The sequence below is a fragment of the Ammospiza caudacuta genome, chromosome 6 (assembly GCF_027887145.1).
Source record: "Ammospiza caudacuta isolate bAmmCau1 chromosome 6, bAmmCau1.pri, whole genome shotgun sequence".
Taxonomy (NCBI): Eukaryota; Metazoa; Chordata; class Aves; order Passeriformes; family Passerellidae; genus Ammospiza; species Ammospiza caudacuta.
In genome coordinates this window covers 48,375,483-48,392,152 of record NC_080598.1, presented here as the reverse complement: position 1 = coordinate 48,392,152, position 16,670 = coordinate 48,375,483, and the positions used below count along the sequence as shown (strand labels likewise).

The window sequence follows — 16,670 nt, the reverse complement described above, 5'->3', positions numbered from 1 at the left end:
GTGAAAAACTGCAAGTTTCACCTTTTCTGTAATTCCCACCTCATAGAAACATCAAGGTCTGTGTGGAATGAACAATTTCACTGGCACTCCTTAGTGCCCACTTTGCTTGAAAATTTTGTTCAGTTTTATGCAGTTTGTGGCAGATTTCAGATGCTAATAGAGGAAGACCATTTTATATTATTATTTTGCCTTTTAAATTTGATTGATACCTGAGTTAGTGTCAAATAGTTTTCTGCACAAGCTGGACTGCAGGGGAACTGCCATATAAATTGTACTTCTATGGTAATAGCAGATATTGCAAAAACTAACCTATGCAAAAGCTATGTATTGAAATAGTTCCTATTTGTTCTCCAAAATATACATTTTCAGACAGTAATGTCTCTACCAAAATCAGACCTTGCTTTTCCTTTTGACAGTTACGTAGTTATGGCATGTTCCTGTCAACCTTTAAATTAAATTAATATCAGAATTTTTCATTTCAAGCGTTTGTAACATAGTTTCTGCTTCAGAAACATTTAAGTGTTGTTGCATAATACAGAACATTACCTTTCTGTGTTGACAATGGAGATGAATATCCTAGTTACAAAGCTGGCCCCAACCAATGCTTGCACATTTTGCTTTTCAATGAACTTTTATTGTTGTGTTTGTGTTCACTTCACTTTTAAATGCAGTCTCATCCTGTTAGGTTTGTCTTCCTATTTCTTACCACCATTTAACTTTTGAAAGCATTATCATCCAAGCAGCACATGTGCTCATATTTTCTGTGTATTTTTGTTAACAATTAAACTCAGCAATGGCAGGAATGATGAAGTTTCCTCTTACACATTTTAAAAGAATAATTTGAATTGATTCCTTATAGAAATCCCCCTTTGATATTTTTCACCAAATAAGTAATGGTAATTCTGTAATTTAGATTCATGGCCCAGTCCAGGACTCAAATCTGTCTGCAGTTCTGTGTTCATGTTTTGTATGTCAAGTGTGTTGCAAACTTCGTAAAATATTTAACTATATCCAAATATCTGAAAGGTATATGGTCATTGCCTGATTGTAGGGAAGAAAAGTGCCTGCAAACTGAATAGTGTAGTAAGGAATCATTGTAATGTATTTTTGGGTTTGGGAAATATTCCCAGGTCTGTTCAAGAATGTTAAGTATCTGCAGTTGCCTCCTCACACCCTCAGTGGTGAGCTTTGTAGAGAACAATATTTGTCATTCTCATGCAGTTTCATTAACCTGTCTGGAATGAAGACAGACCTGTGCTGTGTCCCTGGAGGAATGTAGTCCCACCACCCTAATCTCTCACTGCAGGGCTTATCAAAGAAAAAGGTCAGAGCTGTTCACAGAAGGGGCCAGAGAAGGATCTTTTGCTTAGTTGAACTCATCTGGTTTCTGCTTTATAACTTCATCAGATATTTAAGAGTATTTACAAGTTTTAGCTTTTCTTTTGCAGGGTATGAAAAAGAATAAAAATGATGCAAAAAAAATGGGGCCTTTGAAGCTAGCTGCCCTAAATGGACTGGCATTGACTAGGATGCCTCTGCCAGATGAGGGGAAGGAAGAATCAACGAGAGCAACAAATGATGAAAGAGTATGTTGAAGTTTTTTAATGCTTGATTTACAATAGCAATTTTTCAAAATTACATGATTATGAATGGTACATTTTATTGATTGTAAAATGCTTCATATTAATGCAACTCAAATGATGAGAATAGGAAGAAAATAAAAAGATTCCAGGTTGACAAGTCATTGCTAGAAATATTTGGTGTAATTCAGATTTTTCTTTAAGATGACAGTGATTCAATTATCGTTTACCCTTTGAACATACAGGAAATGAATTAACTAGTACCTACTGATGTATTTTTGTGCAACTCATCCTGCTTTCTCTCTTAATTATGGGTTTTCCAGAGTGAAAAGGTGTGAAATCTAAAATTCTGAGTGTGAGATTGATTTTATTTGCAATTATTAGTAATTCATATGGTGTTTAGAGCAAGTCTTGAAGCTAAATTGCATCCCCAGAATACAACTTATGCAGATTGAATTTATCTATTTTGTTCAGGTAGACCCTAAAAAATATAGATAGAACTTGTTTGATGTGCTGAAATTTTAAACTCAGTAGAGGATGTCAGAACAATGAGATGACAGCAGGTTCTAGAATTTGAGGATCATTATTTGAGAAACATAAGATTGCATCAGCTTGTGTCAGGATAAAAAAAATGTAGAAAAAACTAGTAAAAAAAATGCTCAGCTTCATGCTATTGTCAGTTTAAATATGTGAGTTTATCCTAAAGATAATAAATGAGTTTGTGCAGTTGATGTATTGTTGTGCAAATTGCATATGAGGGAAGTTTACACCTTCTTCTGTAACATTTTGCATACTTACTTGATATAAGACACTTCCATGACCTGATACCACAGAGCAGTTGCTGTAAGAATCTGGGGACATGTGACATAGATGAAATTTTCTGGCTGAAATCTTACACATTATTCCTCCTTATTGTTGGCAGAGAGATGCAGAAATTCCAGAAGTGTCTTATGATTTAGAAACGACTTGGTTTCAAAATAATAAAGGGGAGGAGGGAGTAGTTTATTAAATAAAGAAGATTGAATTATACTATTAGAAAAAAATTCTGGGTTTATACTTTAACTGCAGCAAGTTTCTAAGGCAGCTTTCCTGCCTTAGAAACTTGCTGCAGTTAAAAGTATAAATCTAGATTTTTTTCTAATAGTTTTCCTCCATCCAAAAAACTAAGTTTATGAGGTTTTTTATTATTATTTTTGTTTATTATATAGTTAAAGGAGACATTTAAAATTGTGTCACCCAGCTGCTATATTGAGCAGGTGGATCAAAGGTATTTGAAGCAGTGTGCAGTATGGCATAACTGTCTGGTTGGCCAAATTTTTTCTCCCCAGATGGGCTGTCTTTACAGAAACTATGAAGTAATTTTTCCTTTACCAGCAGTACCCAACTAAATCTTTGTGACCTAGTGAAGTATAACAGGCTGCTTAGTTTTCACTTGAACAAAATTCCTGCTGGTTAGGATTGCCTCTAATTTATTCTGGTATGCTTGTGGAAGCATTAATAGCTGGAAAAGCATTGCAGAAGTATGGAGGAGAAGAAAATACGTCCATTTCACATTTCATGAGCTCTCTGTGCAAACAGGCTCCCCTCAGAGAGTGACCTTGCCCGGCTGTGTGCTGTGTTGCAGTGCAGAGCCCTGGAGCAGCGGCTGGAGCAGGGCATGGTGTTCACGGAGTACGAGCGCGTCCAGAAGAAAAGGCTGCGGGATGGGGAGTGCTCCATCGCCCGGCTGCCCGAGAACGCCGAGAGGAACCGCTTCCAGGACGTCCTTCCCTACGATGACACCAGGGTGGAGCTGGTCCCAACCAAAGAAAACAACACGGGTTACATCAATGCATCCCATATCAAGGTGAGAGAAATGCTCTCGGAGAGAAATTTCCCAGTTCACGTGCAACTGAAAATGCATCTGCCTATCAGTTTTTGGTTTGGTGAAATCAGTGACAATCACTCCATCTCTCTCTCTTTCTTTTCTTCTCCAGGGTTTCTTTGGGGAAAGCAGGAACCTGTTTTCCTAATCACCTAGAATAATAGAGGGTTAATTACTGGAGGGATCTTCTGCATTTTGATTCTGTGTTGATTTGATCTACTGTTGCTTTTCTGTGTTCCCTCTCTGGGGATTGCTGCTAACAAGAGACATCTCCATTCTGCCCAGAGCTAAGGAGGCAAATATGTTTAAAGCAAACTGGGTTCCTCTGCAATGACTGTGATATTTTTGAGCTGCATTGTTTCTTCCTTTTCTGTACTCTCAGACTATCCACTATGAGCAGTAGGCTTGCTCCTAGCTTAAGCTTTTTTGGATGGTTAGAGCCAGAGCCGGGGGAAACTGGCTTTTTCAAAGCCTTCAGCTGACCTTTTTCCCCATCCTTAACTCTTTAAGCTCTGTTTAAAAGACTTTGAAGGGTGTCTTCAAGAACCTTGAGGGCAGTTAATTTTTCAGTACATTTATCCGCTCTAAGTGCAACTACAGTTGTTTTTTATGAGAAGAGTTGAGATTGTCAAAGCAGCACTTGTGTTGCTGTCTTTTTTTAATAAGTCTGTTTGTATACTGACATGGCATCATAGTTTCTCTGCTTCATTCACAAATGTTGATCCTTCTCAAGCAAGATAATATTTTTTCAGGAAAGAACAACTAGTACAGTAATAATATTTACAGCACTAGAGTAGAAAGCTTCTTTAAACATGAATTTTCTAAAAGACCTCAAATTCACAAAGGAGAAATACAATTTTATTTTCTCAGTTTGACATGAAGCTTGTGATATAAAATACATTTATTTAGCTATGAATCTGTACAATTGTGGCTCTTCTGCATCTAATGTGACAAGATGCGGCTAAAAAATGGGGCAGATATAACTCACAATGGGCTTTAGCTTCTGTGGTGTTGCAGTCTTTTTTCATTTTGTGCATCTTCAAATGGCTGATGTTAGAACTGGGGAGAGGGTTTTCAATAATTACTAATCTAATGTCTCTATTTTCACAGATCTCTGTTGGTGGCATAGAGTGGGATTACATTGCCACACAGGGCCCTTTGCAAAACACATGTCAGGATTTCTGGCAGATGATCTGGGAACAAGGGATTGCCATCATAGCTATGGTGACAGCAGAGGAAGTGAGTATAAATTAAGTTGTGTTTCTCCCAGAAATTCCACAATGATTTTTTTTATAATCTGTTAGAGGAGGGAGATGTTTTTTCCACCAACTAGATTGATTGAAGATAAGTTTCTAGTGACCCCTTTCTGTCTTGATTCCTTTGGCAGAAAAATGAATTTGCAAGCTCTTTCTGATGGAAAGTTGGTTTTCCCAGTAAGAGGCCATAACACATTAGTACTACTTAGTGGAGGAGAGATACAGTTGTTACTACAGGAACATTAGTTTTATGAATGTTCTTAGGTTTCTTGCTAAGCAAGTCTTCTGCTTTAAAGGAAAGTGGGAGAGAAAAAAGCTTCAGATACTGGCCACGTCTTGGTTCAAGACACAACACTGTGACATATGGAAGATTTAAGATTACCACGCGATTCCGCACCGACTCCGGCTGCTACGCAACGACAGGATTGAAGATTAAACATCTGCTCACAGGACAGGAGAGAACGGTTTGGCATTTGCAGTACACTGACTGGCCAGAGCATGGCTGTCCAGAAGATTTAAAGGGATTTTTATGTAAGTTGTACTTAATAGCTTTGGTTTGGGGTGTGGTTTGTGGTGTTCTATTAATACCTTCTGAAATGGCTGCTATATATGAAGTAACTTTGGACAAGTAAGCCAAGCATTCCATTGTAAAAAGTTTCTTCACACCAGCAAGAGATACTGAATTATACTTTTTGCAGGAATATACCAATTTATTAAAGTGACTCCTTCTGTCTAAATCAAATAATTTATCAGAAGTCCGTATAGAATAAAACATAATCGCATTCGAATATGTTGCAGCCGTAGCTGTCTTTAGTAGGAATAGGAGAACAAGGCAAGGAAATCCTTTCAAAAGCTAGATGATCCTTGTAGGTCTGTATTGCTATGGTTGGGGTATGACTTCTGCACCTAATGTGACGAGAATGCAGCTAAAAAATGGGGCAGATATAACTCACAATGGGCTCCTACTTCTGTGGTGTTGCAGTTGTTTTTCATTTTATGCATCTTCCGATGGCTGATGTTAGAACTGGGGAGAGGGTTTGTGATTTGTACAATGCATCCTTTTTCTGTGGCGTGTCCATTGTTAAATTACTACTCTCTGGTGGTCATACAGCACAATAGCATAGCTTGTGTGGCTTCCTCTCCTAATGACTGATTTGTGTCCTGTTGAACGTGGCAGCGTACCTGGAGGAGATCCAGTCGGTGCGGCGGCACACCAACAGCACGGCCGAGCCCCGGAGCGCCAACCCCCCGCTGCTGGTGCACTGCAGCGCGGGCGTGGGGCGCACCGGGGTGGTCATCCTGGCCGAGATCATGATCGCCTGCCTGGAACACAACGAGGTGAGCTCCTCTCCTTCCTGCTGCTTCAGATCATGTTAGGTACTGGAAGGGGCAATAAATAACCTGCCTAGAATGTGTTATGGCTGTTCATCTGAGCAGCTGTTGGGAAAGGCCTTACAACTGTGCTAGAAATGGCTCTTGGGAATTCAGCAGAAGTTAATAATCTTTTAGAGCTGCCCACATACACACCAGGCACTGGAATGCTCATTTGGATTCTTGATTCCCTTAGACGTTGAGTGATTGAGTGGAGCAAGGTATGCCCTAGGCCACTGAGCATGTTTCAGGATTTCATTTACTGCTCCTTGCCTTTATTAGAATTGATAATATTCAAGAGCATCCTTTGTAGCCAGTCTCTGTACTTGTTACTATTTTGTTCCTAAGTGCAGTGTATTTGCAGTATCAGTCTCAGTAGAGGACAATGTGGTAGTTTAATAGAATAAAATCCATCTTATCAACTTCTAGTCTGAATTGGATGGCTGTAAAATGTTCATTAATAATATAATATGTCAACTGAAACTCAACATACTTATTGTTTCATTGTGCATCCCTCTCCTAACACTGTAACAGGCTTTTTCAGCCATTAGATTTGTGAAGATCAATACCCCATGAGACAGGTACCTTTCTCATTATGCTTATTTCCCAGATGGTCAGTGGTGTAGTGCAGTCTGTACTGCAGGCAGGGGCAATGAATTGTCAGAGCTGAAATCAGAACAGCTGACTCTGTCCTTAGATCATCACTAAGGTACTGCTCTGAACCTCCTGCTGGGAACAGGCAAGCCAGTTTCCTTGCTCACCAGTCACTTGTAATGTTTTGTTCCCTTCGTGCAGATGCTGGACATCCCACGAGTGCTGGATATGTTGAGGCAGCAGAGGATGATGATGGTGCAGACTCTTTCGCAGTACACTTTTGTCTATGGAGTTCTCATTCAGTTTCTCAAAAGTTCTAGACTCATCTAACCCCTGCCACTTCCTAAGAGACTCTGCAAGAGTTTACAGAAAGAAAATTGGAGTTGTCCAGAGCTGTTCTCACCAGTGTTTTCCTCATTGATGGATCCAAGAGTTACCATTTGGGGCTGCCATGGGACTGTTAAATGCGAGTCAGTGCAACAGTCCCTGCACAGCAGGATCTTGGCTGGACTGAATCCTTCCCACGTTCAGCCACAGTCACATTAAGGAATGATTTTACTTGTACTGCTCTGTAGTACTTGCACACATTCTTTAGAGTGGTGTTACTCTGAGCAAAATAAGTATTTTATGGAATGGAGGTATATAGTACAATTTACTGACACTATGTTTTGAAACATAATTGTTGACTGTGCAAAAGCTAAAATCTGTAGGTGCAGATGGGGTCAGAAATCTGCCCCTTGGGAATGTCAAGGTCTTATGCAGTTTGATTCTGCTTTCAATTTTATATTTAGAACAATACATCTATATTTTTAAAATGAACATTTGGTTTCCTCTGGCTTACTTAGCAAAATGAGCAGCTCTTAGATATTTTAAGCGGTTGCTTTAAGAACAGTTATTTTTATATTTGGGGTTTTTAAATTTAAAAGAAAACGAACCACCACAACAGAAAACTTTTAAACATAACAATATTTTCAGAGGAGAAGACTGACAATGTTTGAACCAACTTTTCAAAAATCATGCAGAAAGTCCTAGGGAAGCTGTTGGTAGTTAGCTGTAGTGCCATGTGATAGTGAAAGTGAAAGATAATGGCAACTGTTGATAACTTTCATTTCAGAGGAGGCATTTCCTGCAACAGGCAGGGGAAAAATATTTTAACTATCTGTGACGTTATTGGAAACAAATGGATGAGAGAAAGTACATATTCAGTATTATTCATATATTTAGAGGACAGTTTGATTTTACTGGCTGAAATCAAAGTGGATGCAAATGTTTTAAGCACTTTTTTTGCTCTGTTATTTATGTAGCTAAATATAGAGACTATAATCATGCATTGTTTCATTTGGTAATATACCATTACTAACCTGTTATTTTAAGAAGAGCTTTTTAAGTTGATGAAGTGAGAGAACCAAAATGGGAGTAAGAAGGTGCAGAGTGGTGAAGTGGAAATGATTGTCTGAAGTGTAATGGAGGAGGTGTGGCAGCTATGATTGCTGGTTTACACAGTGCAAAGATGACCTTAAAAAAATGCTCATGTTCCAGCCAAGAAAGCCAGTAAAGCACTGGAATTTTCTGTAGAATCTTCCAGATTATTTTGTTAGTGCTAGAGCAAATTTTGCTAATGCTTTGCAGCGTTGCAATGAGGAACATCTGAGAAATTGCAGAAAAGAGCTCTTAGAGGGAGCACTGGGGATGGGGTAATTTAGTGGCTGTGTAAGTGGCTGAGTCAGTGGCTGTGCATGGACCTGAAGTAGGCAGGTACAGACTACTGGTCAAATGATGATATCCCTAAATAATCCTCTGTGGTTTTCAGTGGGGACAGTGTGGTTTTAGCTGCCTGTCAAAGTCTTTTGAGATGCTGAGTTGAAACTCCCTGTTCCAAATTGAGTGATATTTTTTGATATCTGGTTTAATTAAAAAAAAACAACCCTGTATAGTAGACCAGTCTGCAGGCATGGTTAAGTGTACATTTCCCTTGATACCTGCTTAGTGAAATGAAATGAAACTAAAAGTCAGATTTAATAGTGTTGAAATTGTTATTTTTCTGAGGGTTTGGAAACTATTAAACCCCCTTCAAAACAATAGTTGTGTCCCAGAACACGAATTAAGGATTATAAATTGGTTGCCTCAATTTCCTTTGTAATAAGCTGCTTCCATGAAGGTAAACATATGGTCCAAATGGCATTGAGATAATATATTATTTTGTACAAAAGATATTTCTTTTAGGTACACAATATTGATCTGGTGCTTTCAGGTCTGCTTGGAAGCAGTCTGATTTGTTGTACTCTCAGTATAAGTTAGATTGAATATTTCAGATTAGGGAAAAGAAATTTGTTGTTATATAAAATGCCTAGGAATTGTTAGTTGCCAAATATAAAACTGGAAGTCCAGAGGAAACCAGTTGCTGAAGACAGATTCTTTACACCTAAACCGTGCAGACATACCAATCTGACATATCTGTGTTGACAGAAGTATTGAAGGAAGCAAACATACTTGGCTATTTTTATCATGCTCGGTTTTAAAAACATTGTTAATTTTTGCCACAGTTCACTTCTATCTGCAGAAGTGTTATTGAATGGGAGGGCAGGCTCTGAAATGTAGCTTGTACCTTTTCCATTTCTTAACTTTGCACTGTGGTCTTCGTCACCTGATAGATGCAGTTTTAATGTCATGATGGACAAGCAGAACCTCAAGCAGCAGTTTCTGAGACAGAACATCAGCTGTGAGGCATTAAAAGGAACAGTAATAACAAGCAATTTAATCCAGTATTTATGGGATTATCTGAGGTGGGTGAGGAAATGTGTATCTTTTAGCTTATTTTTATGTTTAGCTAAAAGAAATAGTGTTCATTTTAGAGGTGGCTCTGCTCAAATCTGGTAGTCACAGTCTTGGTTTTTTCAGTGTACCACTGCTACCTCCTTCCCTTCAGCCTCCAGTTCTGTCCATCAGCAGTCTGTTTTTGCAGTGATAGACTTGACCTTATTAGACTTGACTTTATGTGAGTTTTTCTACTGAACACCGTAGGATTGCTTTTGTTTGCAAGCATGTGGCTCCGAGTGAGCATTGAAAATGAGCAGTTTCTCTTCTAGATACCAAATGAAATTAAACTTCACAACCTTCTTTAAAAAATTATTTTTTAAACCATTGTTTAGATTTTCAGTTAACTTATAAAAGACAGTTCAGTTTTTAGCACTTTTGTTCTGAGCCTTGAAAAGGGATGCATTTTTACATGTAGTTGTGCTGGGTGCTTCATGAAGTTCTGGATGTTATAACAATATCCACTGTCCAAATCCAGCCACAGTGTGAGTCAAAGGTGGATTTATTTGTCGAAAAACTTAAAATTTCTCTAAAAGCCTGTCCAATTTTGCCAAATGTGTATCTGTTTTTATGGGGATGAAATCAGATGATTATGCAAGATTTGAACAGAGTTTGTTTAGTAAGAAAAGTTGTATGAAGAATTCTTGGCAAAGATGATGCTGATCTCTAGGGATGTCAGAGCTCTCAGGGACAAATAAAGGTGCTATATACTGTCAAGAGACAGATTTGATGGTCTTTTGTTGACTAGGTATAAGATGCTTTCTAGGATCAAATTATATGAAAAGACAGGAGAAGAGCATACGAACTGTAGCAAGGACATCTGCATATTTGGTTTCTTTCTTGGTTGCTTTGATGAGATATTTTTTTTTTTGGCCAGTGAATCTTTGTAGTCTTGGGCTAAAACCTCTTCTCTAAGAAGCAAAAGTCAGAGCCCTGTCCATTGCAAAGATGTCACTGACTTGGCTGGGATAACTTCAGGCTGCAGCCCCTCCTGGCCCTGTTTGGTGAGGGAGGAGCTCTGAGGTGCACAGGGCAGTTTGGCACAGCCTCTGCAGCCTTCACAGCAGCGCTCCCCTTTTTTCTGCTGCCCCCCAGGAAGAGCAGGAAAAGCTTTATGCCTTTATTTCACTCATTGGAATACCTTTCACACAAGGTGCAAGATGCTACAGTTTATATGTAGAAATACATTTAATTCAAAGAAGGTGACCAAGGCAGTGTTCCTGTATTTCTATGAATGAAAAGCTGCTCTAAGTTATCAGCAACATTTAGAAAAAAAGTCAAATACAGTAATAACAAATAAAAGTAAAACAAATTTTTACTAAAGTGGAAAAGATTCTTGACATTTTAAATTTGGCTTCTCTTGTAATCCTGTGTATCTCTTTTTGAAATGGGCAACGCTTGGAGCAATTTTCTCCAGAATGGCTCCTTTAAATGTAATAAGTAAGGCTGAGGCTGCTGCTCCAGCTGCTGCTGCTGCATGTTATGTGTTGGAGCAGCTGTTGAAGTTGAGTGGCTCATAGATTTCAATGGCTTCTGGACCAAACTTGGAAACTGCAGGGTTGTTTATCATAGCTGTGTAATGAAACCTCAGTTTTAATATCAATAGCATCACTAAATCCCTGGGATTTAAAAACAGTGAACCCATCACTCTATTTCAATAGTTCAAACTATCAATTTGAAAGAATCAATGCTTCAGTTGCTAAGAACTCAGTGCTTTAGTGTTTAGGGTTGGGTTTTTTTCTGTTAGGGGCAAAGTTGTGGAAAGCCAGAGTCCAGCCCTGCAAGATGCAAAATTCCTGCAGTTCTTCATGATACCGTAGGAATTAGCATGGGCTTACTGCCAATGAAAGCCTGAGCCCTTGAAGCATGAATGTGCACCTCTGCTTTAAATTCAAATACAGATTACAAGAATTAACCAAAAGAATGCAGCAGGAATGTGCATACAGGAAAGTACAGCATTCAAAGGAAAAGTAGATGAGAGTTCAAAAGAAATTCTCTTGTGCAAGTACAAAATTTTGGATGTAGAGAGTGAGGATGTGAGGAGTGGCAGAAGGCATTTGGAGGAGGATTTGGAATGTTTTGTATCCAAAGTAGAGCTGCTAGCAGGGTTTGAGTCATATGGTATGTTTTTCATGGCATGGTAGGGTAAGTGAATGTAGTCATAGGTGTTATTTTTATTGGCTTTTTAAAATGTGATTTTTTTTAAACTCCAAATACTTTTTCAGAGGCTCTGTTATTTTTACATATCTTCCTTTCCAAATGTATTGAATGCAATCTGTCAGCTTAATTTCTGTTTACTTATTAAAGGTCAGATTTTTCAAACTACAGTCTCTGGTTTTACAGATACAAAATGCAGGGGGAATAGGCATACTTGCAATTTTGCAGTGATAATTTCTAATGGATGCAGGTGAGATGATTCAAAATTCTAACTATGTTTTGAATGAAGCCAGGTGTATGCAGCTGGTGTGAGTTACACCAAGTTAAGGCTGGGCTAACAATGAGATTCCTGAAATATGGAATTTATCATGTACTTAGAAGGTCTGTTGCAATGCAGCATTTGCAACACAGTGACATTAAAACAATGTACTGCTGTGCTAAGCTAAGGGAAAAAAATCTTAAACTGCTGTTGCAAATGTATCTGTAAAAAGAGAAGTTAAAGAAACAAAAATTCTCAATATGATCTTGCTTGGGAGCAGCTAACTTGGTGCACTCTGTTGGCATCACGTTACTTTAAGATCTAACTGGACTGAAAAAAAAGGATTTGTTAACTTCAATGAGCATTTCAAAAACCTGTTGCTAAATAGCCTTTGGTTCTATTTGCTATTTTCCACATTGTGCTGTGTTTGGTGGTTAAGAATAACCTCGAGGGTGTTTGTTTTGTTGAAGTCTATTCTTCAGCTTTACTTAGGGAACGAAGCTAGAAATCAAATGTAAAGAATCTAATGAACAGAGTTTACAACAGATCCAACCTGTGGCTAGTCAAAGAGCAAAGCTGCAGATACTGTAATGTTCTTTGGTTCAGATATGCAGCAATCAAAACTACCAAATTATTAATTTTATGAGCAGTTTCAGAAGGTGCCTAACTTTTATAAAGGGAATTAAATGCTGTTTTTCCATTTGGAAATATTTAGGTAAAATTAGGAGGCTTTCTTTTAATGTACTTTAAAGACATTGCAAATGCCATTAATTTTTAGAATGGTAGGAAATTTGATGGAGAAAACCCATGTAAAATCCTCCAGTCTGTCACCTTGCTAATGCTGGACAATTCTGACAGACAAGGTGTGTATGCTCTTTACAAAGATACTTGCTTAAGTTGCTTTGAAATACCCAACTTATCTGTCCTCTTTGTGGCTGTTCTGGGGACACTTGGATGGAAATTTAAGAGGCTTTACCTGGCAAATCAGCAAGTATGTACACTCCTGCACACTGCTGGAATCCCTTCATTCATTAAAAGCAAACAGGTGTTTGAAATCCTGTCAGCAGTTTTGTAGGACTGAGTCCTTAGTGTCAGAGGAACACAGGATCTGGCTCCATTTCCTTCAGTTTTCACTTGAGCCAGTATGCAAGGATTTTAATGGGACTTTGTTTAAAAGTAGCAAACATGAAGTATTATTTTCTAGTACTAAGCTAGTGGTTAATATGTCTATTTTTTGCTGTCTTGCCACCAATACTGTAAAAATGTATAATCAAACCAGCTTTAATTCTTGTAAAACTGAAATTGGTTTGTAAAACAATGTATAAATTGTGTTTCATAGACAGAAAAGGTTGTATTACTGAATGTAATATATGTGAAATGAATATATTATAGTCTATTTTTGCCATGGAAATAAATATTTGAAGCAATTATGAGTTTTTATAGGTCCATTATTGAAGGAAAAATCCAAGAACTTACTCTTCATGTGTAGTCCTAAGATGGGACTTTGCCTTCAGTTCACAAAGGTGTGATCCCTCTTCCAATGTGCTGCAAGTACTGGGTATAAAATTTGTGTTAGGTACTAATAGGTGTCATCTTTGTGGCAGGAAAATCTTGTGCCTGCTGCTCTGTCATATTTTTTTGCAATGTCTTGTATTTTCTAAAGCTGTTTTTGGTACTGAACTTCCAGTTTCCCTCTAACATTTAAGTGTAGGAGGGATTAAAAGCTTTTGAAAGTTGGAGATCCCTTTCCAAAAACATGTGAGAGAAGAAACAGTTGATTGTATGCTTACTATGATTGGAGCTGCTGCTAACAACAAGCAATGAAGTTATTTTCATTCTAGAATTGGCATTGAGTTAAAAAGGGAGGTGATGCAGAGCTTGCTCTACACACCTGGTGCAGCATGAATGGGGCTTTGTGAGGTGAATACAAGAATTGCACACCGGACATTATAGCTTCACACTGGACAAGTGCATATCCTTTGTCTTTGCTTTATTTGGAGCATTGTCCACCTAGCTCCATCTGAAACAATCAGGCTTTTAGCTAAATTTTGTCTTCTAGGTGCAACTCAGTTTGAAGGCATTAATCAGCTTAAGGTAAGACAGTTACAAACCACAGATCCATCTGTACTTGTCAGAGCAGTTCCCAAATGCTGGGGAATGTCCTGTGTGATGCTCATTGTAAGCAAAGTGCTTTTATCAGACATTGATTCAAAACCAGAAGAGGAAAATGAGACTTCCTGGGACCTGAGGCTCATGGTCAAACACTCAGCAGTTTTGATCACACATTATTTATACTGGTTTTAGACCTCTGGCAAAAGTATCTTCAGAAACCTAAATTTCCTCTAAATCCAAATGGTTTTAAACTGCAGTTGTTATTTTCCAGCCACTGTAAAATTCCCATTAGAGACTTCTGGTAGTCAGAGTTGGTTGACAGGGACATGACTTGATGCTTGGATTTGGCTCATCTGGCACTTCAGGAGCTTTTTTGGGCAAGAGCTCCAGGACTTGGTACACGAGAAACTTATGGGAGCTGATGAGAGAAGTTTCTGGCTCACCCAGAAGAGCAATAGGAATCCAAATGACAGGTATCAGACGCACTAGCTTTGATGCACTGCAAAAAAGCTCAATCTACCCAAAATAAGGAGCATTGCTGAGTGTATGAACTCCCTGCAGTCAGAGCAAATTTGTCCTTAGTGCCCCTCAGCTTTGTTACTGGAGTGTGCCTGAGACTGCAGCACAGGTGTCTCATGGCAGGGCTGTGCTCTCACCTCCAGCTGCTTCCTCAGGTACAGGGAGGAACAAGGAGCTGGATGGGGAGATGTGCCAAAGAATCCTTTGGGGAGATCAGATAGCACCATTAAGAGAATTGAACAGAGACTCTAAGATGTTCAAATACTGAGGAGGAGCCATGGAGAAAAACACCCTATGGAAACCCATAGCAAGGGCCTTTAAAGACTGATGCTCAGGCTGAAACTCCCTGTATAAGGGTAAAGGCTGTCAGGGTGGGATGGGAGTAGCCACTATGCAAGTGTCTGGGGAAGGGAAAACCAAGATGAAAGCTTCAGGAGCTCTTCTTTCTCTTAGAATCCAAGACAGAGCCAGCTTCCAAACCTGTGCTATCTGTGTGATCTCTGGATTCACTTGTGTCAAACATTGGGAAAAAGCAAGGTGCCAAATGCCTCTGAGCTGAATTTCTGATTGGAGAGGCTGCACCTCTGAGGTCCTGCAAGGAATTCTCAGGCTGACAGGAGAGCTGACGGCCTTTAACACGTGTCTTCACTTCTTTGGCATGTGAGCATGCTTATGAGTGAGAGAAATGGATACTGGGAAGAGCTGGGGCCACCTCATAGTTGTGTTACTCATCTGGACCCAGTCTCTGGCTGCTGTGAGCTGTAAGGTATGCTGCAGCCCTCACACAGATACTGTAAGGGGAGTCCTACAGGCTTGCTGAATTCTTGGGATAACTGCAGAGAGCTCTGCACCTCGTGCTACAGATCACGCTGCCTACGAGAATGGGATAGCGCAGCTCTGTTCCCTGCCAGCCTGAGCTCTGCTGGAGTCTCTCTCTCAGGTTTCAGAGGCCTCCCTACTCCATTTATGTAGACTTTCCTTGCCCTCTCAAGGTCTGATTTCATTCCCCCAGTGTGGGAGGGCTGGAAGGATTGCAGGGGAACCTGTGTGTGCTGAATCCTGTGATCTACAATAGCAGCAAGGGCACAGCAGCACCTGTGTTGGTGCCTGTGGGGAAGTCTGGCATTCCTCCAGCCTAAAACACGGTGTTGGATTGAGAGCCTGCACTTTTTGCAGGCCAGTGTCACGGCTTCAAAGATGAATGCAAGTGAAGTTTTGTGTGTTGTCACCTGGCTGTGGGGCACACCTCCTGGCCTTTGCTGTCAGCTAGAATTAGCTTAGTGGGTGAGCTAATGTACCATTAGGAACCCAGCTATTCTGGAGACTTTCTACAGAGAACAGAAAGTCCCATGCACAGTACTTCATCCTTCATTTTGGTACCCTTCAATTGAAATAACAATTCTTGTTGCTACTCCTCAACTGCCTGACACCCTGGAGTCCTCCTAGGCTTTAAAATGGAGATAAGCTACAGGTGGATGTTCTACAACTCAGATGATTTGTTGAGCTAGTTGCAACTGCTGTTTCTTCTTTTCCCTTCCCAGTGATGCTTTATCCCTGTGACATGCTCAGCTTCCCCTGGCCCACAACCTGCTACAGGTTTTGAAACTGGATCCCTTGACTGGCTGTGACTGTGCTGGGGCAGTGGCTGGGGCAGATTAATTTACTGCTCACCTGTTTGCATATGACTTGCTTTACTACAAATACAAACTGAAGGTGGTTGTTTCTGAATGAAGCAGATTTCACTAAAGGAAACAGGAAGATTGGACTGCCTGTATCCGGTTTGGTTGTTTTGGAGAGTGAGAAATGATTTTCGTTAAAATCACTGGTTGCTGTTCCGTTCCTTGTAATCTGTGTACATACCAGGTGTCAGCTCTTGAGAACAGCAGGGTAAGTGCCTGGAAAGGGCCAGAGAAAAAATGATGGCTTTGGAACATCTCACAGCTGCAGTGCCCTCCACTTGCTTATCAATGTATGCTCCTGTCTTGGGTGGTCCAAAATTAAAGTGGGATACTGGACTTCCTCATAGCTTTCTGAAATAGACCTTGAGTTCCAATTTTGTATTTTTTCCCCTTTGCATAAATTTTTAGGTCTCAAATACAAGCTCTATGATACAAAGGTAGTATCATGCATTAGGTATACACAGG

At 39.6% G+C, this 16,670-nt stretch overlaps 1 protein-coding gene across 2 annotated transcripts in view; it reads left to right on the top strand.

Moving 5' to 3' along the window:
- Positions 1-13,323, top strand: part of PTPN21 (protein tyrosine phosphatase non-receptor type 21) — a 43,621-nt gene extending 30,298 nt beyond the window's left edge. For both annotated transcript variants that reach the window (XM_058807796.1, XM_058807795.1), the window contains 6 exons: positions 1,449-1,586; positions 3,205-3,426; positions 4,555-4,683; positions 4,997-5,231; positions 5,878-6,038; positions 6,867-13,323. In XM_058807796.1, coding sequence (XP_058663779.1) covers positions 1,449-1,586; positions 3,205-3,426; positions 4,555-4,683; positions 4,997-5,231; positions 5,878-6,038; positions 6,867-6,995 — 1,014 coding nt within the window. In that variant the 3' untranslated portion in view covers positions 6,996-13,323. The remainder of the gene's footprint in view (positions 1-1,448; positions 1,587-3,204; positions 3,427-4,554; positions 4,684-4,996; positions 5,232-5,877; positions 6,039-6,866) is intronic.
- Positions 13,324-16,670: the final 3,347 nt, after the last annotated feature.